The sequence below is a fragment of the Planococcus citri genome, chromosome 4, assembly GCF_950023065.1.
Source record: "Planococcus citri chromosome 4, ihPlaCitr1.1, whole genome shotgun sequence".
In the NCBI taxonomy this organism is placed as follows: domain Eukaryota; kingdom Metazoa; phylum Arthropoda; class Insecta; order Hemiptera; family Pseudococcidae; genus Planococcus; species Planococcus citri.
The window spans coordinates 38,122,951-38,147,625 of record NC_088680.1 but is presented as its reverse complement, the minus strand read 5'-3'; the positions used below and the strand labels follow the sequence as shown (position 1 = coordinate 38,147,625).

At 33.8% G+C, this 24,675-nt stretch overlaps 1 protein-coding gene across 6 annotated transcripts in view; it reads left to right on the top strand.

Annotated features, from left to right (window-relative positions):
* Window positions 1-23,856, top strand: part of LOC135842288 (pleckstrin homology domain-containing family G member 5) — a 187,655-nt gene extending 163,799 nt beyond the window's left edge. For 4 of the 6 annotated variants that reach the window (XM_065359668.1, XM_065359670.1, XM_065359673.1 and 1 more), the window contains 17 exons: window positions 3,168-3,241; window positions 7,941-8,075; window positions 12,014-12,113; window positions 13,591-13,736; window positions 14,501-14,701; window positions 14,843-14,953; window positions 15,184-15,333; window positions 15,444-15,554; window positions 15,701-15,847; window positions 18,789-19,016; window positions 19,143-19,393; window positions 19,730-19,900; window positions 22,127-22,434; window positions 22,527-22,630; window positions 22,718-22,931; window positions 23,004-23,137; window positions 23,207-23,856. In XM_065359668.1, the coding sequence (XP_065215740.1) occupies window positions 3,168-3,241; window positions 7,941-8,075; window positions 12,014-12,113; window positions 13,591-13,736; window positions 14,501-14,701; window positions 14,843-14,953; window positions 15,184-15,333; window positions 15,444-15,554; window positions 15,701-15,847; window positions 18,789-19,016; window positions 19,143-19,393; window positions 19,730-19,900; window positions 22,127-22,434; window positions 22,527-22,630; window positions 22,718-22,931; window positions 23,004-23,137; window positions 23,207-23,263 (2,642 nt within the window). In that variant the 3' untranslated portion in view covers window positions 23,264-23,856. Of the gene's footprint in view, window positions 1-3,167; window positions 3,242-7,239; window positions 7,373-7,940; window positions 8,076-12,013; window positions 12,114-13,590; window positions 13,737-14,500; window positions 14,702-14,842; window positions 14,954-15,183; window positions 15,334-15,443; window positions 15,555-15,700; window positions 15,848-18,788; window positions 19,017-19,142; window positions 19,394-19,729; window positions 19,901-22,126; window positions 22,435-22,526; window positions 22,631-22,717; window positions 22,932-23,003; window positions 23,138-23,206 lie in introns of those variants that run through there. The other 2 variants (XM_065359669.1, XM_065359672.1) reach the window with 2 other exon arrangements.
* Window positions 23,857-24,675: the final 819 nt, after the last annotated feature.

The following is a 24,675-nucleotide window of genomic DNA, read 5'->3' as shown; positions in this document are numbered from 1 at the left end:
AGGTGCTGGGGGCCATGGATGGAGTCCTATCAAAAATCTGACGTCATATTCGTATTCAGAGTTGCCGAAAACATACAATTCGATATATCACATGCCCCAGATTTTCATTTGAAAGTTTCACCCAAAATTGGGGGTGGGGGTGCTCCCCCTCCCTCAAGAGTCCCATCTCGAAACCTAAATATTTCAAAAAAATATCAAAATGTACATCTATGGAAATTTTTTCAAAATTTTAAATGGTAGCTCCCACTTACAGCGCCATTTTGAAATTTGAACTTGCAAATTAAAAGTTCAACTTTCAACTTTTGAAAATTTCTAAACACGTAAAAAGTTCAAAATTCAACGCCCTTTTGAACTATGAAATCAGTTTTGATCAAAATATCATAGTTTAGGAGGAATAGGCTGCTGAAGTTGAGTACCTCGAGACAATGTGAAAATAATGGAAGCCCCTCACTCACCCCCTGAGGGGGCTGGGACCAAACTGATTTGCGGCTTTCTAACTTACTGGGTGGGTAGATATTATTAAAAAAATTGAGCAAAATCGAATCACATGACTCAAAAACGTTGGTTGAGTTGCCATAGAATGACCCTTTCAAAACATTGAAATTCAGCATAAAGTGGAGATTTGGAGGTAATGATCGTGATTTAGCTCAAAAAGATGATTCGTTGATTTGGGGTGGCATTTTTTTTAAGGCCATAGGGCATACCAATCATGTGCCAAAAACCGTACCTACTTTTTTTCTAATTTGGAGAAATAAATCACATTGAATGATCTTCATTGGGGTCAAATAAAAATGTAATCGTGTTACCAAGGTTAGGGTGACAATGAAAAACAAAAATCGGATTTTTGAATGCAGCACACCGGAAAAATGTGCTATGAGGTGTCAAAAAATGATCCCCAAAGTTTCATCCCTCTAAGTTGATTTTAACCCGTGCCTCAAGGGCCCCAAAGATTTGAACGTAACCTCCGAGCGCGACCTTAAGAGTCTCACGGCGGCGCGTGGTGGAGAAATCGTTGAGTACGCGCTACATGTACAAAGTGAATTAGAGTAAGGATACACTGTATTTTTTTTTTTTTTTTAATAATTTGTTTTTTTTTTCGTCACAAGCTAACTTTAAAATAGTTTTTAAATTATATTTTCAACCAAAAACACAATTTTTAAATTTTATTCTGCTGTGGGCGCTGTGGAAAAAAATTGATCTATTAACGCAATAATTCTGTTCTAGTTTTTGTACCTCTGTACCAAAAGGTTACAAAGATATAAAATTCACTTCTTATACATATTAAATATTTCTTCTCTCACCATTCATGTCCATTGGCCATCATTTACCTTATATCCTAGCTAGAAACTAATTCTATTGAATGAACATGACTTTATTAATGAAAACCAGACTTTCATAAGGTAATTAATGGCCATCGGACATGGACAGCGAGTGAAAAAATATTGAATGAGCATAATAAGTGAATTTTATATCCTTGTAACCTTTCGAATTTTTTGCAGGTGGTGAAAAAGTAAAGCGATATTTACAAAAACGTGCATTAAAAGCTCCATTTTTTTCCACAGTAAAATAAAATAGAAAAAACCAATTTTTTCATAGAAACTATAATTTAAAAATTGTTTTAGAGTTACTTTGAGACGAGAAAAAAGAATCATCAATTATCAACAAAAAAAAATGAAGTGTATCCTTACTCTAATTCACTTTGTACATGTAGCGCTTACTCAACAATTTCTCCACCACGCGTCGCCGTGAGACTAGTAAGGTCGCGCTCGGACGTTACGTTCAAAACTTTGGGGCCCTTGAGGCACGGGTTAAAATCAACTTAGAGGGATGAAACTTTGGGGATCATTTTTTGACACCTCATAGCACATTTTTCAGGTGTGCTGTAAAAAATATAACAAAAAAATTTTTTCCCTGTACCTATATTTCATTGTCACCCTAACCAAGGTACAATAAAAGTTTTGATTCTTCAGCCCACTCCCCATTCCTTCCTTCTCCAAATGGAAAGAGATATAAATCGAGCATCTATATTAATCAAATGTTTAGGCAAAAACTTTCAACAGCATGCAATTTTTTTTCAAAAGCATTTCAAAATGATTTTTGATTTATTGTTTTCATTTAAAAGAATCAAATTCAATTTTTTATAATTTTTGTTCACAATTTTTTTCAGAAACATTGTTAACATTTTTTTCAGAAAAATTTTCTGCAATTTTTTCATACAAAACTTTTTACATTTTTTTAGAAAAATTTTCTGCAATTTTTGCCACAGAAATTTTTTGATTTTTTGATCCAGTTATCTTATCTTACTCCTTTTCTATTCTTCCAATTTTAGATCAATTGAAAAAAATCTTCTGATGCCTACTATTTGTTTTCAAAGGTTGTAAAAGAATTTCATGGCACATAATCTGACTTTAGTAATTTTTTCATTTGAAGATTTTTCTTCACCGAACGAAGAAAGAAGAAAGAAAAACTCTGGTGTTTTTTAATATGTAGTTTTTAATGATGATAGAACTTTACTGAGCAATTATGAGCAAAACTGAGACATTCGTGATCAAAACCAGATCCGGCCCCGAATCTCTACTCCAGCAAGCATTTGACGGGACACCCTGTATGTAAATCGAAGTATACCTAATACCGAAAGGATCAGAATCGTAAGAAAGCACGTTGAGAAAAAAATGGGAAACACGTAGGAAACGCTTTTTGAGTGAGCTAAAAAAAAAGGAAAACAAAACGATAAACCGTTCAACCGATTGCATTCGAAGCCATTATTCGTAATCATTCAAAGGAAATCGAGATTCGATTTCGGCTACAGCAGTCTTTAATCTTATGCAATGTCGTCATTGTGTATTCGTCTTGGCGTTTCTTCTATTTTTCTTCCTGCTTTTTTCCTTAGGTACGTATTTACTTTGTAATGCCGCGTCTGGTCGAGTCGCATCGGGATATATGGCTAGGTAAAAAGTGTAGGTATACCTAGTCGTGCTTGTGAAATGGATTCGATATTTCGATGGGTTAGATTTTGAAGATGATAGCGCAAATTATTACGTTGTATGAATAATACAAATATTATGGTGTATTACTTGTAGTTGTAGTTGGTATAGTTTTCTTCTTTTGTTTTATTCTGTGTGTAAGTGTATTGTATGTACTTACGTGTTTCGTTTGTTTGATTTCAGGAAAAGACGGGACCAGTAAGACGTCTACTTCGTTCAAGTCTACCAACGCGTGTCCATTGAGACGTAAATCAGGAGTAAGTTATTTGAATAAAATTATTGTTTCGTCGTGTAATAGAATGAGGAGGGAGAAGGGTCTTCGTTGGCACATGTGTGATCATTGGTTTTGCTCCTCAAGGTACCTTAAATCACAATTGAATTTTAAGCTAAAATTATCCGACGATGACACATTTTTTTTCCTTCTCGCTCTCTTTGTATGTACCTACCTACCTACTAGTTGATTCTTCCTTTTTTCATTCTGAGTGACTTTCTGTAGATTTTCTTTTCTACATACCTTGTTTTTTCTTTCCGCTTCTTCTTACTTATCTTTTTCAATATCTTTGTTTTTCTTCATCCTTCTTTCTCTCTTCCTGTTCAGATTTTCCCGAAGTATCTCATGGGTCTTACAAATGATGAAGATACTAAAGAAGTGCCACATTTGACGAAATGGCATTTGAAATATTTTTATGAGCCAATATTGAAGAAGTTCTGGTTCATTAATAGGGCATTAATTGTCCTTATAGTCCGGCATTTATGGCAATAGGAATAATTGTACCTCCCCCTCCAATCATCTGAGACAACTCTTTTCTTAAAGGGGACATCCTGACGAACATTTAAAGCAAACTTTCAAACAAAAATAAAGTTGAACATTTTGGTTGACATTTGCTTTCCAACATAGGACTAGCAAGAAATGTTTGAACAGGACAAAGCTAGATCAAAAGAGCATGCAAAAATTTATCGCCTGTCAGCATTTCAAGTGCTAACAAAAAAGCATTTTTTTATTTTTGGTAAATTTTTGAAAATGAAATTAAGACAAAAATGAGAATAGGTAGAAATCAAAATTTTACCAAAATTATTTTTAGGTAGGTCGATTAAATTTAGAATATACCTCATTTTCGACCTGCCAAATCAATTGGAAACAATTTCTAACCGTTTTGAGCAGTTCTGAAGCCTCCAGCAGCTTTTTGAAACTTGAGATTTCCACAAAATTTCATTAAAACGAAGTTGCAAAATACGAGATTTATTCCGTAAACTAATTTCAATGCTCTATGAAGTCGATTTCAGGTAGATTTTAATTCGTTTTGGAGCCTCCAGCATTTTTTTGGAAATTACTGGAGCCTCCAGCATGCTCAAAATTTCCATAAAATCTTACCAAACAGAGCTGGAAATCCAAAATTCACTCTGAACTTCAATTTCAACCACATAGAGTCGACTGCAGATGGGTTCAAGTCAATTTTGGAGCCTCCAGCGACTTTTAGAAAATTCCTATTGAAAATTGCATATTTCCTTCTTCGTGAGAGTTTCCGGTTTTTTTTTTCGAAATCTCAAAATTTATTCATTCGAATTTAGGCTTTGAAAAAACGAAAAACACTGTGAGATGATTTCCCTGGTTGTCTGTCTCCGTATCCTTTATTTAATTTCTTTCTTTTATTCCCGCGGCCATTCGAGATTTCAGGTACCCAATAAAAATATCAGTTGTACAGAAATCGTAGGAGGTAGGCATATGCTCGTATTTATTTGTATTGTACAATAGCTTTCTTCAAAGCTTACATAATGTATTTTTGCTACGATGTTTCTAAATTTGGTCTGAACGTTATTTAGATTCATATGGAATATTCCATCGTAAAATTTCCTCATTTCGGTTTCAAAGATAGGCTGAGAAAATAACCGTGTGACGTAACGTTGACGATTCCCATTTCGCTTTTTATTCTCTATATATGTAGAATGAAATTTTGAACAGAAATAGGTAGGTAAAGGTATGTGGTACTGTGCGTATGGGGTTGATTCGATAGAAATGGTCAATTTCTCCCTTTACCGACTAATTACTCAAAGTTACCGATATTCATCCCCAATCCATTCAATAAATCCGGCTTTTTTCAAGGTAATTCAAATAAAGCTCGATTACATCATTCAATTTTGGGGGGAAGGACGGGTAGAGAGAGGGGAGGGTTACTCTCAAGCTGTTTAAAATTCATTTCTGCAACAATATACCATTTTTTGACGCACCAAGTGACACTGAAAACCTTGAAAAACCTCGAAGTTGCGTGAAAGTTTTATCTTATTTTTAATTTCATATTTTATAATTTTTTTGTTCAATGGGTTCTTGCTTATTGGCAAAGTTTTGCGGCGTTTATCGGTTGTCGAGTGTTACGGAAGCTGTTTTTTCAGCCTTCAGGAAATAGGTCTGCCTATACTACTTTCTTAAACTAGCATGATGTGTGATAAGTTGACAAAATTGTACACGAGAAACATGGGAAAGAGCTGTGGGTATGAAAGGAGAGGTTTGTGAAATAAAATTTGCGGCGTTGTTTTCGTTGCTCTTTTTTCGGATGTGTAGACTTTAAAGAAAACGACGAAGGGAATTTGTAATTTAATGTCACTAACCGAAAAGTATTCTTTCAATGGTAACTATCGGTGTTAGCGAGGAGAAAAAAGAAAAAGGAAAGAAAAATGTCAACAGAGTGGAGAATACGCGAAAGGCTTCTTCAATTTAGAAACATTTCTCATTTTATGTCGCTCGATTTAACCAGCAAGAAGGAAAAAATTCGCGAGAGTGATACGATAATCGCGGAAATGGTGTTTTTTCTTTGGTAGTTCTCAAGAAAAAGGGTGAGAAAATGTATTTTATTCGAAAGAATTCCATGCTAATATGGTGACACGTGTGAGAACGTATGCGAAATAAATTTTTATAAAATGTGACACTGATTAACGTTTTCTTCGAGCTTTTTTTTGTCTGTGAAGGGGGGGGGGGTTATTTATTCAGATGTGTTTTTTTCTTACGTTGAGGTGGTTGAGAAGATTAGAGCTTTGTTTTTTATCACAGAATGATAAGAAATTTTTGATTTTTGAAAATCTTTGGCTCAATAATGGGGGGAAAAATCAGAATTTTACCTTTACCTAGAAACTTGAATGTTTGTGAGTACTCTATTCTTGACCTCCTGAATCGATTGGAAGTGATTTTGAACTGTTGAATCGTTCTGGAGCCTCCAGTAGATTTTTAAAGGTCTAACTCTAAATTCCTTCAAAATTTAACTCAATGAAATTGTAGATCTAAAATTTACTGTAAGTATATTTCCAAATTTTAACATGTAGAATGGATTGGAGGCGGTTTTAAGTTATTCTGGATCCTCCAGATATACTTTAAGAATTCCAGTTTTCTCAGAATATGGCTGTAGTCTCCAGAACCGTTGAAATCACTTCCAATCGTACCTACCAACGTGTTGAAGTTGAGACATAAAGTGAATTTCAACTTTTCTTTCAACTTCACCGGATAAAACTCTGTGGAACTTTCAACTTTCAAAAATCTTCTGAAAGCTCCAGAACATCGCTCAAAATGGGACGAAATTGTTTTCAATCAATTCGAAAAATCATAATGTCAGCTTTCTAGGTCAATATGATGAAATTTTAATTTGTTTGCATTTTTTTACCCAGATTTGATTTTCAAGGATTTGCCAAAAATCAAATAGGATTTTGGCTCTTCCGTTTTAGTGTTTCTCATTTCAAAAATTTTTCTTCCTGGGTGTTGGGAAATCTCCCTTGTAACGGATTTCACTTTTACTAATTAGAGCTTAAATTTCAAAAAATGGAACAAATTATAGATTAAGATGGCCTATACATTGTCATTGTGAATTTGAACCGTGAATTTCTAGAGAAGTTGATTTCTTACCATGTCCATTTTCATTGAACGTTCGGATAAGTGCTCATTTCCCTTGATTTTCATGCTGAAGTGTTCTAGAAAACCAACAGGTATTTAAACATCTGTGCTCGTGAATGAATCCTTCTTAAAAATCTAAAAATTTCGAAGTTCATGCCAATTTTTTTACATGTTTGACATTGAGAATCCTAGTGTTTTAAAAATGGAAAACAACAATTCCAAAAAATTTCACACGTATATATTTAATCCAATACGTACCTTGTTAAATTTTTTTAATAATTCAAATCTTACACCCTCCTTTCAGAAAATCATTTTTGGGCTCAAGGATCCAATTCTAAAAATTTCAAATCGCCCGCGCCAGAGCTCAATCTTTTAAAACTCTGTTCGTATACGTAAATTCATTCCGTACCCGTGGATTGCAATGGAATCTGTCCCGTTTCACCTGAATCGAAGAAGGAATGGTTCCATACCATGTAAATCGCCTAATTTTGGGACCACTATTCAGCGATTGAAGGTTGGTCAAGGTTACTCACTCACCCCGATCACCCATGTGTATGTGTAAATCAATACGTGATACAGTTTAAAACCAACAAGTTTGCGTCCCCCCCCCCAAAAAAAAAGTTGTCTCGTTTTTAAACGTATTTATTTGAGTAAATAGCATTTGACCTTAGAATACTGTGTTTGCTGGATCTTCAATTAAATTTTATCTTAATTTGTTTTTGTTAATTCAAATTAGTTTTTCTCACTTTCACATTTTTCCTTTGGCGGAATAAAGATTTCATTTCTCATTGTTTTCTTTTGTAAACGCAGATTTTAATCATAATTACATTTTTTGCCACTTTCTACAGTATTTCATTTCTGCGTTTGACTGAATCGTACCTTCTCAACTCCTGGAATTATCAGTGCTCTACCTACCTTACTTGTGCTGTCTCTTGTTTCATTTTATAAATACTGCTCGTTTTTTAAATTAAGTTAATATTGTCAACCTTGGTTCATTTTCATTTTAAATGATAAATAAAATACTTATTTTTTTCTGATAAAATTGTTTTAATAACAAAAAATAAACCTCTTGTATGTTTCAGAGTTACCATAGTCGTAGTAGTAGATTTTTCAGCGTCAGTTCAGACGAGTCATGTAATGTGGAAGGCTCCGAGAAATCTACGTCTTCGCATAAACCCTCAAAACAACGATGGTCAAACCTATTCGGTAATAATAAGGTAGGTCATTACGTTGAATATTAATTCATATAAATAGGTACTGTTTTTCTTGCTCTCCCCTCACTCCACTGCCATCATTTTTTTTTCATGAAAAAAAGAACACGAGTTATTTACAACTGGCGAGCTCAACCCATCGCCATCGAATATAAATTAAGAAATTAAAAAATTACTGCATTTATTCTCTCCTCTTGTTACTGGAAAAACTTTTTTTCTCTCTCTCTTCTTCGGTCTAATCCGAGAGTGTAATTTTCGTAATTATAAAAGCGCTCAGCAATGGTTCCGCTTTTCGGCGCGTAAATTTTGCAGAGTTCGGTTGCTTTGGTCGCTTTCGACGTATTATTATAATTATACAGGCCAGTTATTTCATTAACTTACTAATTAATCCGAAAGTCCTTTTCGATCTCGGCGTAATACGAGAAAACAACGCCGGCGAAAATTCGCTTTTTCTTTAAAATCAGCCAAGCGTGGTTTATTAAATAACTCGCATTTTCTCCTCCCTTCCTCCGCACCAGTTCACTCACGTAGTCTGGCGAATTACGCACCTTGAAATTCACTATACCCTTTGTGTAGGTATATGTAAGCTCACCTGAGGCTGTAAGGGCTTTGTAGGGTCTTCCTTCAGGATGATTGTATTACCTTGGGGTGCTAATAAGTATTTGCAAACCTGTTTGTTTATCTGGGGATTTGTGTACGTAAGCTCGGTTTGTATACTTTTCAGGCGTAGGCGGGTTCTGCGCCAGGTTGCGAATTTTTTTTCCCGTACGGTTATAAGTAAACAATAAACAGGGAGGGTGGAGAATTAAAAAGTGTGAATGAAGAAATGTCATGTATTATGTTGTTTAGCGAATAGTGCGCATTTTATCGAAATGAATGGAACGTAGATTCAAGGTTTAGAATGTTTGATAAAAAAATCTTTGCATGAAATTGGTGTGGAAAAAAAGAATTTCTCGAGCTTGAAAAATTATCGTACGTGAAAGAATTCTCAAACTAAAGAACCTCGCATGAAAATGAAAATGATGTTCAAAGATATTCTCCCAAGATAATGGAGCCTACTCAGCCTTCACCTTGAAAATTGACTCCTTTGCGTTCATTTCAATTGCCATCGTGTGCACTTGATACTTATAGACATTCGCGTATTTCGTCGCTGAGAAAATTTTCTCCAAGTCTCAGTGGTCCCCTCGAGGCAGCAAGACAGCTTATATGTACTATTTTCATCTCGTGAAACAATTTTCTACACGATGGCGAAATATGTATATGATAATATACGAGTATAATATGTATGGTACAGTACGTTGGCAAAATTGCGAATACGAGTAAGGATATACGATTAGTTATACGTGACCGGATGTCGATTACAGAGAAAATTGAATCGCCCCTTCGTTGTCCGAAAAGAACAAAACCAATTTGCTTGGCTTTTCATTAACACGCTTCAAGATGCAACCCGCAAAGCTTATACAAAGCTCTAAATAGCTTATCGCTAATGAAATATTCGCCTCATCGTTTTTGATATACGCTGATACGAGAGTACGTCCAAAATAGGTACGTGAAACTATTAAAGAATAAACACAATATCCGAGCGAATAGCAATGAAAACTGGGGTATTTCTTTTCAAAATACATAAGGGGTTCGAGGGAGATGGCGTTGGTGATTATTCTGCTTGATAAGAACTCTGTGTACACGAGGTAAATTAAAAAGCGTAAAAATTTTCTCTTATCGTGATTCAAAGAGGCGACACGACGCGACGCGAAGTTTAATTAGTGTAGTTTGTCGAGGGAAGGTTTTTCTTTTCGATTCGTCTGGTTGAATATTTAGTTGATTTTTTCCAAAGGTGACACTGTGATGGGTTATATTATCAGGGTGAAGTTATACCTAATTATTATTATCAAGTTTTTGAAAGAAATTTTGGTTAGGTGCATTAAAATTGTAGGTCTACTAATAACGCGAGAAAAGTAGTAAAGATCACCTCAAGATGTAGGTGGAATTATGTATTCTTAGATAAGGAACTGCATTTTTTTAAATATTTTTTTTATTTGCGCGTGTATTTCGACTTTCGAGTATTGATTAAAGAATTTTTTTTGTAGATCAAAATACATAGAATGATTATACTGTATCTGAAAATTCACTCGAACAGAGTGTCCTGAAAATTTCAAGTTTTTGCTTCGGGTCTGTTTATTTTACGCACAAGGAAACTACTCGAGTAGTCGAGATGTCCATATCCGATTTGAACAAGTTTGCAATTTTTTGAAAGAGCATGGTCTGAAACTCTCATAATCAAAATTTCAGCTGTCCAAATGAATTCCTCGATTTTTGATGAATTATTTTCATAATCTTAAATAAAATTGTCAATTTTTGGCGATTCATAATTTAAATAGGTATTTTAAACATAATTAACCATCTATATTTACTTAATCGGTAAAAAATTATAAAAATCAACTCTTTCATACCGCAAAATTTAACCACTTTTATTCTAAATCCTCCTTCGCGATTTTCGATTTCTCCAGAAATTTTGAATTTCTTCAGAATAAAGAAGTACGGAAATTAACGAGGGCAGTTCAAAATCGAGTTTTGGCCCATTCATGTGTACCGTGCTGGCCTCCTAAGGTCATTGACCCGGCTTTCTGGACTCTCAAGGTCATTGACTTACTTGTCTAGCTTCACGACGTCGTCTGTATGACATCTTAAGGTCATTGACCTGTGGATGGGGCGTCCCAAGGCCACATGTATGTCTATTTAGGTGACTAAGGTCATTGACCCCTATATCTGAAGGACTCTCAAGGGCATTCAACTATGTACCTGTCTATAGCTTCCCAATGTGGTCTGTCTGAATTTCTTGCATTTTAAGGTCATTGACCTACTAGTATGGGTTTCCAATGTTGGCTGTACAGCTGTTCAGTCTATTAAGGTCATTGACCTGTCTGTCTGTCCTCTCAAGTTCGTCTGTATTATTTATCGTCCGACCTCCTAAGGTCATTGACCTATCGGGCTGTACACTTATTAAGGCCACTGGCCGACCTGTTTAGCTTCCTAAGGTCATCCGTTTGCCTGTCTGTCTGTCTGTCTGTCTATCTATCTAACTTCTTAAGGTCCATTGAGCTGCCAGTATGGCTTCCCATAGGTTCTATCTGACCGCCTGCCTGACCTCTGAAGGTCATTGACTTGTCTGTGTGGTCTCTTAGTACGTCTGTATTCTAATCTGGTCTTTTGAAGTCATTTTATCCGTTTGTCTGTACTCTCAAGGTCACTGACCGACCTGTCCAGCTTTTCGAGATTGCATGTCCGCTTACCAGGTCTCTTCAGGTCATTGACCCGTCAATATGGCTTCCCAACCTGTCAAAAATATTTCAAACACACAAAGTACCAAATCAGTTCAAAATTAAATATGCTTTTGAAACAGTTTCAAATTATACCAGAAACCATTTCAATGCCAGAAGTGTTTCAAATCTTTTCAAAATGTGATTTCAAAACGGTTTCAAAACTGCAGCTTTTCAGGGAACCTAGACCTCCTACCTAGGTAATAAACTCAAAAATGATTTTTTTTTTTGTAAACTTGGTTGAAATTCAAATTTTTTTTGTTAGTCATTTCACACTAATTTACATAAAATACGTTTGAAGAATTCGGTGTTTTTTCCCTGCCACTTTATGCGCAATAAACATGGCTTTTTTTTAGATCTCTCAAAATGCGATTTTACCCTGTTAAGGAAAAAAAGAGACTTACAAGGTACATTATTATAATTTTTATTATTTTTTATTCTTGTCGGTCGCTGGTTTTAATAACACGCGACGACAATCGACAACGAAAAATGAACATAAATTAGAACCCACTGTACAGAATGGAGTGAGAGATTAAGTGGCACCTATTTATTTTAAACTTGTATAGGTAGAGTATTTTGGGATATTACGACTAGGATTAAGCTGACGACGTATGATTATTGTTTCAGTTTCAAGACTCTAAAATGGAGCAGTTAATCGATCATTTGAATTCGTACAGTAAACACGGTATACCACAGTTGCACAGTGTCGACGAAGATTTAGAAGAAGGTAAGTGGCAAAGTCGTGAAATATAGGTACATACTTACTCGTAGCGTAGATGTCGCGATACCGAAGCGAAAAGATACCCGGTGAACAAATTGCGTGGTACTCGAAGATAATGGAAAATTTGCGTTTTTATGGACTGAAGTTTACATAGGTATACTGATATACTCATTCAAGTATACATATACCTAACTATAGCAGTAGGTACAAGCAACACTGTACATACTTCGACGATGAAAGTTTTTTTTACACCTATATTCTTCGTCAGACGTTTAAAGAATAAAGATACGCGTTCATTGTCGAAGTAAACTCTACGATATGATGAAGTGTTTACGTTCTGATGTGAAAAAATAATATTTGGCGGATTATTGAAGCTACTACTAGTTGTGATGTGGCGAGGTGAAGAGAGTAGTGAATTTAAAATTCGTCTCGTTTTACGTGTTCCATGTCATGCGGAGTTGTATGTACTTTACGTGTATTTCTTACGAAAGCTTCAGCTTCTTAAAAACAGTTCGTACTATTTCAAAAAACGAGCAACTGGTGGATAAGGAAGAAAGTAGAGGGGTGTATAATACCTACCTCATAATTGTATGGAGATATGCATCATCCTTTGCTGTCCTCCTCCGGTAACTCTCTCCTCACCTGTGTTGATGCTGGAAGTATTTCATAACATGGCGTTTAATAAATAGATATTTAACATCTTGTTATCCTGTTCAATTCATCTCTTACTTGGCGTAATTTTCTATTTTTCCAAAGATACGAGGGTTTTTTTCGTAGACGACGGTATCGTACCTACCTACGTAAGTACGTATATTATTGTTTGATTGCTGCTAGTTTGTTTGGGGGGGGGGGTATATTTTGCAGAATTTACCTGAGCGGAAATAAAATGCCAATTTCACCAATTTATGAACGAAGACGATCGACAATGTCTGTGAAATAAGTAAACATATTTTTGGTAGCTCAGCTTCACCTCGCCTCTTGAATTTATTTCGAATTGTTCGTCTGCTCGTTGAATTCTTATATTAACTCGAAACCTGTAAAAGAGAATCCGTAGAATTTCCACCACGAGAGAGAGAAAAAAAGAAAAGGAATCAAAAACCGACGCAAACTACTCGTAATAGGGCAACTCGACTCTATGTTGACGGTGTCCCACCTTCGGCCAACCTTAGACTTTGCCTCATTTTTACGATTTCGACACATTTGTGAAATCTATTCACGCGTTAAATTATATTTTCATTGTTTACGAGGGCAACGAAAAGTGGCAAAAACAATGGTAAAAATAACTCGACGCTTTTGTATACGAATTTAAATTAATATACAAAGGTTGTCGTTGTTGTTGTGATTGTCTGACGACGACGCGACGCAATGACGAAACGAACGGAAGTGTTGTCCAATGAACACCCTGTACCCACTGTTTGTTTTAGCCTAATTTTTGAATTGGTGTATTTTTCTATTTTTTTTTTTTTTTTGTTTTTTTTTTCAGCGTTGTATAATTTGGAAGATGATTGGAGAGATATCGTGAGTGATAGTACATCGTTGGCTGAACGACAACAACAGCAACAAACCGCCATTTGGGAGCTGGTCGAGACTGAAGTTACCTATATTCACACGCTTAGAGTTTTAACTGATGTGAGTATGAATTGATATTTTTTATTTTTTTAATGAACAAATGGTAGATTGTGTAAATGATGTTAGGCTACTCTTTTTTAGAAAAAAATTGCAGGAAATTTGTCTTTGCCAAAAGAAAAATAAATAAATAAATTAAATTTACAATCTCAAACCACCAAGTATACCTACATATGTACTTACGTACCTACCTATGTATTTATTTTGCTCAGGTTTTTGAAATTTCAACCATTTTTTTTCAAGTTCAATTTCTTACTTGTTTATTTCATGGAATCATTTCTTGTAATTATTCCAATTTTTTCAGGGTTAACATTTTTTTCAATTTTTTATTTTTTTTTTAATTTTCTGAAAAAAAAATTAAGTATTTGTTTGTCTTTATTCAAAAGACTCTTTTGGTATTTTTCAAAGAATAATAGTTCATTGATTTTGAGCTTCATTTTTGACATTTTTTGGAGGTAGAGAGTTAATGAATAGGGAATTAGGCTACATGTACTTTTGAATTTTTTTCACTTTTTTTGGATTGTGAATTTTTCCCCCCAATTTCTTTGAAATTGATTTTTATTTACAAAAAAAGTTTTGTGAGGTTTACTTATTTCATTTTACTCGATTTTTTTAAAAACCTGATTCATTGAACAATTTTAGAAAATCAGGCATTAGTAAAATTCAAAATCTGAGTACATCCTCGAAGTATAATATTAAAATAAATGATTTCGTCGTCATTAATTAATGCTCAATTTGCATCTGTATTTTTCTCTGATTTATTACAGTTATTTTTGGCCTGCCTTTGCAACCTACAATCAAACAATTTACTAACGGAAATAGATAAAGATCGCTTGTTCAGCAATATTTTAGAAATATATTCAGCGAATCGGTACTTTTGGTGTCAACATTTACTGCCTATGTTAGCGTCATCGAGGGAAACGGGTAAACCGTTGAATCCGGCCTTACTAGCCGAAGGCTTTTTCAAGGTAATAATCGCATTACACGGTGGTTGATTTCAGCCTATAGCTTATATTCGAGTGTATCTGTGTGGTACCTACTATTTTCTAACTACGAGTATAAGTTACTGTGTGAAAATAAAACCTCGAATGTTTTTTTTTTTTATCCAGTTCGATGAGCTGTTTCGTCCTTACACCAAGTATTGTGCTGAGCAAAGCAAATGTCAGCAGTATTGTCGAGAAAGGCATAATGAAAACGAACTATTCACCGCTTACCTGGTGGTAAGTTGAGATTATTTCACTATGTACCTCACCTACTCAGTGTTGATTGTAGTTTGTCGCCTTCCAAGTTTCGTGATCCAGTCTGCAATCTCAACAATTTTGCTTCCATCCTCCAATAAAAAATAAAAACTGTTGATTGGAAAGCAACCTACCACGATCAGAACATCATTTAGATGCACATAGGCTATGTTTCAGTATCTAATAACTAATCAGTGTTTATATTTCAACAGTGGTGCGAAACTCAAAAAGACTGTAATCGTTTGAGACTTATGGATATCCTGGTGAAACCAATGCAAAGGATAACGAAATACTCGCTGTTATTGAAAGCTATTCAAAAACATACCGATTCGGAAGAGCATAAAAATAAATTGGATCAAATGGTAAATACTAGAACTCATTCAATACATATAGTAAAGAAAGAAACCAGCGCTGGTACCTCTACCTATTACGATATCGTCATCGTGCTAACTTATTTCATTTCGTTTGACAGATAAATCAAGTTGACGTGTTCGTGAATAGCGTAAACACAACGTTAAGATATAAACAAGAATTTGAAAGGTTGTGGGTAGTTATATCGAAAATTGAAACGTATGATGTTGTTGTAAGTATACCTCACTATACGTATGATTGAGAAGTCCGTCGAGGTTTGCATTATTGCTGCATATGTATAGTGCATATCCGATATGATGGATGTTTAACAATGATTGACTTTTTTCTTATTCACTAAGTTGTTATTACTTTTTACAGGATTCCAAAGATGAAGATCTCGATAGAATTTTGAAAAGTTATAATGATTTCGATTTAACGTGTCCGATGCCTGGATGTTGCAATTCGCAGAGACGATTCCTCCTTTTAGAGGGTGATTTGAAGTTGAAAGAGTGTAACGGCGCCAAGGTAAATTACCTATTGTTTATTATTGTTTTATTAGTCGATGAAAGAAGTGAGCAGGAAGTCTGTGTGTGAGAGAGGAAGTAAAATATGGGAGAAATGGACCTTCGAGTGGAATGAAATGCGTTAATGTATACTTTTTTTCAATACGTACCTGCCTAATTGGTATTTGGTAGTGCTTCAAAAAATTAATTTCTTGTGTACATACCTATGCGTTTTTATTTGACCTTGATGCGTTTCCATGCATCAAGTACTTACTCAAGTATTTTATTTTTAAATTAAAAATTAAAAATTGCTGGGAAATTTTAAGAAAAAATTGAAATAAACAAATGAACATTTTAAAAGTATGAAGCCATGAAGTCTTTTTTCCACCATTAAATTTTCAATTTCGTTAAAACCTTGATTTTTTCGATGAATAAACATGAAAAAAAAGAACTAGGTTACTTTTGTAATTTTTTTTTCTGAATTCCGCTCGAAATAGCCGTCTGAGATTTTGCTGCTCGTCACGTTCGCTTTAATAATTTTGTAAAGATGACTAGGTATTTCCTCCCTTTTTTCCCCTTAACCTTATTGTCTAGCTGTAGACATGTTAAGTAACCATATAAACGTGCGATCTAATGGTAATTTAAGCTTGTGAACACACTTAAATTATTCTTAATGAATGAATAAAACATGTAATGAGCATGTTTGAATAAGATTAATGTCTGGCAAAATATGCTGTTAAATCCACTTTCAGCTTTCTTGTTGAAAATGTTTTAAACGTGTTTTATCCAGAAAATTAGAAGGGATTGAGCTGAGATTTTTTTTGTTGATAGGTAATTGCATTCGTATTTGGAGAACAAAGTGAATAACGAATTTGAGTAGTTGGTATAACGAGGACTGTATTCAATTCCAAATCAGTAGGAAAATAATTCTGAGACCAAACAAAACTAGATTGAAGGAATATGCAAAATTACCTCATCAGTCAAAAAAGGTGCTCTTTCTCAAATTTAGGAGAATTTCAAAAAATCAAATTTGGACCAAAAGTGTAAAAAATCGAATTTTACCCATTTCAATTAGGTACTGAGCTGAAATTTGAATATATCGTATTTTTGAACCCCTCCACCTTCCTATCTCAAATCAAAAGATTTCAAAATTTCCCAAATACCATTTCACGTTTAAAAGCACCTCCTACCTCCTCCCTCTCCCTCCAAAAAACAACGTAGAACTTTGATTTCCGGAAATGACTTATTCAAAATTTTTGCGCTGAAGTTAATTTTCAAATTTTTCTGATGTTATTTTCAATTTTTTTTCAACTTTTGACTCTGCATAAGACGTTTTGGAGCCGCCAGCGAAGTGGAAAGAAATAAAAAGGCTTGAGAAACTCTATTTTTGATACATTTTGAGCAAAAGTTGGTACGTTTTTCTTCAATAGGTAATTGATTGTCTGTGATGGAAAATTTGGGATTTTTTTCTGTGGTTCAGTGATACTTACTTTAGGAGTTTGAAAAAAAAAAGGAACTGAAGACCTAACGAAAAAAATTCCAAACGAAAGTAAAATTTGAATTCCCTAATCACAATACATACGTATTTCTTTTCATTTGCTATTGAGATATTTGAGCGAGACTTGAAAAATCAATAAGCTGATTTTTTTGTGATGGAAATTTAAAATTTTTTCAATTTTTTCATTAAGTTCAAAAATTTTGGTTTTACGAGTAAAATTGAGAGTTTTACGTAAAAAATTTGGAAAAATGAAATTGCCATGTAGAAACCCCTTCTGAACAAAGATTTGTGAGAAAAATTATTAAATTGCAAACTCGATTTTTACTTTTTTTTTAAATTAAAAAATTTCCAACTAATTTTGTCAGTGTGTGTAGCATCTTATTTTTCCCACTTTTGTGCTGATTTTTTGCCAAAAATGCCGAAAAATTTTGATTCTCTTGTAATGATTGTGAAAAGATCCTTCTTAGGTAATTCCATTTTTATCAGTCACTTTCTTAAATTTTCCGTTTACTTATTCGATTTTTTTTTCAAAATTTTGATTTTTTCATTTTTTTTTTAGCTTGAATTTATGACCCAGACCTCTCCCTCTTTCTTAAGACCACTGAAAAAGGCAAACATTTTCAAACTCCTGCTTTTTCCCATTTTTAAAATTAAACTTCAAAATTTTCCATCAGAATTTTGAATTTTTTCTTATTGTTTTGTAGTTTTTGTTGAACGTGGAAAAATTTTGACTTCTAGAATTGTTGTTTCAAATGGTCCAATTTCTCCCCTCTCCCCTCAGAAGAAACGTATTAAAAATCTCCTGCTAAAAATCCTGCTTTCAAATGTTGTTCCATTTATTAGACACGACCTTGTTTGAAAATTAATTCATCTCAAGCACTTAATTTCTCAGAACTTTTAGGAAATCGTAGCGTGGAATGAATCCACTCCCTGACCCCTTCGCTTCATCTCCCTCACCCATCTCGACAATCTTAGGTACCAAAGTGTTGGAATGGAGCTTTTTTGGTCTATAATACGATTTAGGAAAAGTAGCGAAGTGTGTAGGTAGGTATCTTTTCAATGAATATACCTACTTAAATGTTGAGTATACTTCTTATTACTTTTCGCGGGAAACGTTTCGTCGCAAACGTTTGTATGTATAAGGAAAAGCGCAAATGTGCCGAGGGTGTTTTGTATTTTCTTGTCTTTTTTTGTTAATTTGCTTGCTGGAAGAAAAGCACTACATACTAATACGCAGACTTGGAAACGTATCTACGTTTGTTCGATGTTAGGTACCTATAGGTGGAAATTAATTTACCATTTAATGAATATGTGAAAAGGAAACTTGCGTAGCGTTGAAGCGTGAAAAAGGGAAACGAATTACGAAAATGAGTTTTCATTTAAGTGATGAAAAATACTACACGTAGTAATACTACAACGAAAGTGTCTAAGATCGGGTAATGAACGGAGGGATGTTTTGTTTCAGGCGGACGTGCATTGTTTCCTGTTCACGGATATGCTGTTAGTTTGTAAAGCAGCTTCGAAGAAGTCGGATTCACGTTTTAAAGTATTAAAACAACCGTTCATTATTGACCGGCTGGTTATACACGAATTACCGAGGGACCCTCCATTTTTGGCTGTGATATATTTAACAGAATACAAAGTTCCGGCTACTGCTTTTTTACTAACGTGCTCGGACAATAAATTACTTAAAGTAGGTGTACCAAACCAAGTTGGCCGAAATTGAGCTAATTTTTTTCCACGTACTTATCTATATTGCAATTTATGGATATTTTATTCTTGGTTTGTGTGTTTTTTCTGTTTTCTTTTACCATAAAAGACGTGGACGTCGAGTATAAAAAAAGCGCAAGATATGTATTTAACGGCTAAACAAGCTACGACGGCGACAATGACCAATCCATCGTTATTAGCTTTGAGCCAACAACCCTCCAGCGTATACGACGAAGAGTGCTGGGTCGAGGCGGACACAGAACACGAATGCGAATCGCATAGCCTCGCTTCGATGAATTTGTATACTTTGAAGAGTCCTCGAGGTTCCAGTAAAGGAAGCAGTCTAAACCATTCGCACAGGTAAAACGCGCCACTTTCGTTCGTGTAATCGGCTTAATGCCTCTTTTACCGTAGGATTAAGTGGCTGAAAAGCGACTAGGTAATTTTAAACCTTCGAGTGGATATTTCTTATACCGATAGGTGGGTCTTCGTTGCGAAAGCTGTGCATGCTTTTCAACCATTTACCTATACCTACCAAAACAGCCTAATATTTGTATAAGTGTATAGGTACCTATTATCTACCTACCTTTGATATAGTTACTTTAGTTAATAGCTGCTTAAGAATCGCTTCTAGAATTCGTGCGTTTTTCTAAATAGATAATGTAGATGATAATGATGGTGATTTGTTGTTTTCAGCGGATCTGTTGAACTAAATGAAGCTGGGTCGTCGGTTAGTAGTATCAGCCAGTCTAGAGGTATTAGTGTGGAGAACGAGTTGTCTTGCCTGAGAGGCTCTAGTCAAAGTTCCGACGAAGGCATGTCGTCTGTTAGTTTTCCTGAAAAAAATACTCAGCCTTTGACTCATCGGTAGGTATAGATGAATACGTGAGAATTTTCCTTGGAGAACTATGATTGAACCTCAATTAAAGTCTGAACAAGAAGAAAAGTATCAAAAACAATGCTTTCTATGAAAAACTCATTTTCCATCATCTTTTTCGTAGACGTTTAATTTTCACTGAAAATCGATTTTTAAAATTATTAAGTGCTTGCTAAATTGTTACTGTCGATTTTTGGCTCCATTTTGAGTGGTTGATGAAATATGTCGACTGTAATGACATTATATCTATACCTTGTTGAGTATACCAAACGTTGGAAGTTTAATTTTCATTTTTCTATCTTGGAAAAGTAATTTTTGAAATTTTTTATTTATAATTTTGTTATTTCGAAATTGTTTTAATTTTTCTATTTCTTTTTTTAGCGTTGTTCATTGGTTCTACTTAGTAATTTCATAGTGATTTTTCATGTTGCAAAATATTTCAAAAAATTGAAAACACTAGGCTACCAATATTTTTACATTTATTATTATCATCATACATTTCTTGGATCTACTCCTGATAACTCGTGGTTATTTCAATTTTCGCAGCCAATTTCTCTAGTTTTTGAACATTTTTCATTTAAAAAAAAATTACTTCGTCACTATTCAAATTGTTTGACAATGGTTAAGAATTTCTTTCGAAAACAGAATGTTTGGGTAGATATTCTAGAAACAGAACTTTTTAGTCCACAAACATGAACTGTTTTGTGGAATCGGTGAAATTTCACTCATTTTTCCAGACGTAAAAAACGTTAAAATCATTAAAAATACCAAGTTGATGAAATTTTAGAAAGATTTTGAAAAATTCAATAGTCAAAGAAAAAAATACGAAAAACTAATGTAGATAATTTTAGCAAAATTTAATGAACATTGCACGAAACATTGTTGGAATGTGTTTAAAATGACATTTGAACGCTCAAAAAGCATCAACATCATTCTTATTTATTAAAAACTAATGAAATTGTAGAAAAATTCCTGAAGGTTCAGCAATATTTGCGTAAAACTGTTTAAAAACACGTTGAATGATTGAAACGCTTTGATTTCCAAATTTCACCAAAATTGCATATAGGAATATTGTTGAAATTTTTGTAAAATATTTCAAGAACTTCTTAAAAGCTCTGAAATTATTAAAACATTCCAATAATTGATGAAATTCAAGCAAAATTTGCCAAAATTCAACACAAACTGTACAAAACATGGTTAGAAACCTATTAAAATCATAGAAAAATTGGAAAATACTGAAAGAAATGTTAATATCGCTCAAAATTACTAAAAACCAGTAAAATTTTGGTTAAGTTTGTCAAAATGAGTCCAAATTTCACAAAAATTTTATTAAATAACATCGTCAATAAAATTCATTAAGATATAATTTCATTACCTATGTATGTACATGTCATTGAACTGAATTTGGTAAAATTGCATGAAATACATACTTACCTATATGTATTATAGAAACTGGAAATGAATTGATGAAATTTTTGTCAAATCGTTGTAAATTTGGCAATTGAAGAAAATAATAATAAAAAAAAAGAAATTATTTTCCACTTTATAGAATGTACCTACCTAATTCATTATTTTCCAAGAGGCTTACCTATTTGTTTTTAAGATACGAATACTTTGAATAAAACACATAAAGTTCTTCTTAACCTACCTATTATTTTTTATTAAAAATTAGAATTTGTTTCAAATTTCCATCTCAAAAACACAACTAGTGGGAAAAGGTTGAGGTTCATTTGAAAAAAAAAAAAAAAACAAAAAATACAATAAAAAGAAAGAAAGATACCTCAATTATTAAAAAAAAAAAAAAAAAAAAAAAAGTATGCATTATGGAAATCATCCTAACATAACTGACATTTAAAAAGCATCACAAAATCACAAATTATGTAGGTAGTTGTCAACTTAAGGAAATTAGGTACTTAGTAGAAGAACAATTTTTCAACCTGATGACCTCTTTTGGCAGGTTGATAAGAATTGTACCTATACCCATATTTTAAAAAAATTGATATTTTAAATAGGTCTGTGAGAACATTTTGGTTTTCAGATGACGATCTAAATCATATATTTTTTACTTCTGATTTCATTTTTCGAACTAAAAGCCTCAATCTCGAAAAATGATTTTTCAAAAACTTGTAAAACTAACTGTCGCCCCCTGCCCCCTCCCGCAATGTGTATTATTTTTACCTAGTAAACTTTGTTATTAAATGTTTTTTTTTTCACAGACGAAAATGCGCTAGTCCGAATACGTTGAGCATTCAAGTGCCCGTATTCTCGAATCTCGGTCAGTCATTACCAAATTTAAATCAAATGAACACCACTACTACAAATCCTCCATCAAACATGCTGTTAGCGCCACCGAAAGGTGTTCCTCCTCGTGGTACATCGTACCCACCTCCTAGTCCGCCACTTCGAAGATCGCCGGCTTTGACTTTCAACAGAAATCCACCATTGTTGAAAACCAGACACATATCAGGTTCTCAAGCTTCTAGCGTGGCAATTAGCTGTGATGCCGATTATTGTACCAATACTGGTAAGGAACATGAAAAAAATTAAATTAAAAATGTAGGTAATGGTAAATTAACATACCTAACGGTTATTGTGTATTGTTTGTTAATTTTTCAGCATCTAGTCAAGAAAATCAAAACCAGCAACGTCCAACTTTGATGAAACGATTGACTAGAAGTGATAAAAGATATCATACTGCCGGCGTCGTCGACGATATTAAAGTAATTATTAATCATACATAGATTTCAAAATGTACACAGGTCGTGTCGATATGTTCCTACAATACTCGACTCTTTTAACGTGTCTAGTTGTATTTTCAGAAACAAGACGTTAATAAAGATAACAGAATATATAAAAGGCTATCGTGGAATTGCGGCAAAAGATCTAAACAGCAAGCACCGACTTTGAAAAATAGCACTAGCAGTGCTTCGTCGTTCGGTAGTGGCGAACGTGTTGAAACCGTCAGTCGGAATTCGAGTTCGAGTAGTTGTGATTTCGGTACAGGAGGAGGTCCTTCAGAAAGTATGTACCACTAACTACACTACCTAATTAGTTCAGAATAATTCATTTTGACTCAAAAATATTGTATTGCAGGTAGATCAATTAATGAATCCATTCCAGAATCATCTAGCTGTACAGATTCGTCTGTATCGAGTCAAGAAATACCAATTCTTACTACTACAACCGTTACACCAACTATTAATCCGCAAGAGCAACTCGCAGCACAGGTAGGTAGTCTTACTGAATTTAAATTTATGTTTTCCGAGCATTTCATTTACCTCAGATTTTATTTACAGCGCCGTCCAGTAGATCCTGGAGGGCAGCAATTGCAGAAAAATCTGACGAAAGGATAATATTTTCTCGAGTACCTATTTATTTTTTTAATTAAAACCAGTCGCAATTATTTATTATTTTTATTACTTATAAGTACCTATATAATTTCCGTACAAACAGCTGGACTGTTATGTTACCTAATTAAAAAGAAATTGTACTTGCACAATGGTGATTTAGCCTTCCAGTAATTCGGCATTTTTTTGTCAATTATAGTTACTTCCGCGTAGGTTTCTTCACTCTACCTATTTGATCAGTTTAATGTACCTTAAATTGTACACAAAACTGCCCTCTGTACATAATACTTATCTGCTTTCCTGTAAGTACATACATCCTGTGAATGTAATTTTTTTGCTTTATGTTTACCTAAATCATTTTTATAATGATTACCATGTTCCTCTTTTACATTTTATTTTACAAGAATTGAGTTGAGCAAATTATAAATTTGCTTATTGTTTGAAGAGCGATAGTACCTATGTAATGCTCTTATTCAATAATGTCATATTCACCATCGCCATATCTTTTTAAGAATTTACCTACATTACCAATTTAAATTGTATGTATTTGTTTTTGTCTTTGATAGCGAAATGTTCAAAATATATTTCCAATTCGTGTAGTTTTTTTAAACGGTTTCTTTTACAAGATTTTTTCGATGTAGAATCAAAATTCGTGCTGAGTAGTTATAGGATTTTAAATACATGCATGTGAGGTGAATCACTTGGTAGGTACTTCCCTAAAGTTGAATTGATTATTTCTTTCGAGATTTACAGGTTCCGGTCCTCTTTTTTGGCTCTTATTCCTGTTTTCAAGTTTTTATTCGTGTTCAAAAATTTGAAAATTGAATTGTTTTCAATTTTTGAGAACGACCTTGAAGATTGAAATTCAGATTTAGCTGAACTGAAACCGTTATCAGAATTTTACAAAAATTAAACTAAAATTGAGTAATTACTTACCTACTTAATTTTGCAAACCTAGAGCGAACATTTTTCAAAAAAAATTTCTCACAAAACAAAAACGCACATTTTTGTTTTATGTTTAATTGAATTTTTATCCGTCGTTGGTAGCCCCCTCCCCCCACCTCATCTTCCGCCACCTCTGAGCTAAGCCAATAAATTCTGAAAATAAACTCGAGTCCAAATTTTCGCATTCTACCTCAATTTGATCACATTCTGACGAGCGTGATACCTCTTTTGAGAAGGATGAGAAATTCACTTTCTCTGTAAATTTTAAAACGTGCATAATGCATATGCCCTATAAATGGGTACCTTCGATTGATTAAGAAAAAGTTGGATTTCATCAGTGGGAAATAAATTCAATTTAATACATACATGGGTGCATAATAATGAAATGTAATAAATTTTTTTGAATAAACTATTTGCTTTCTTCATTTAAAATCAAAACATATTCATCCGTGATTCGATTTTTGTTTTTAAGA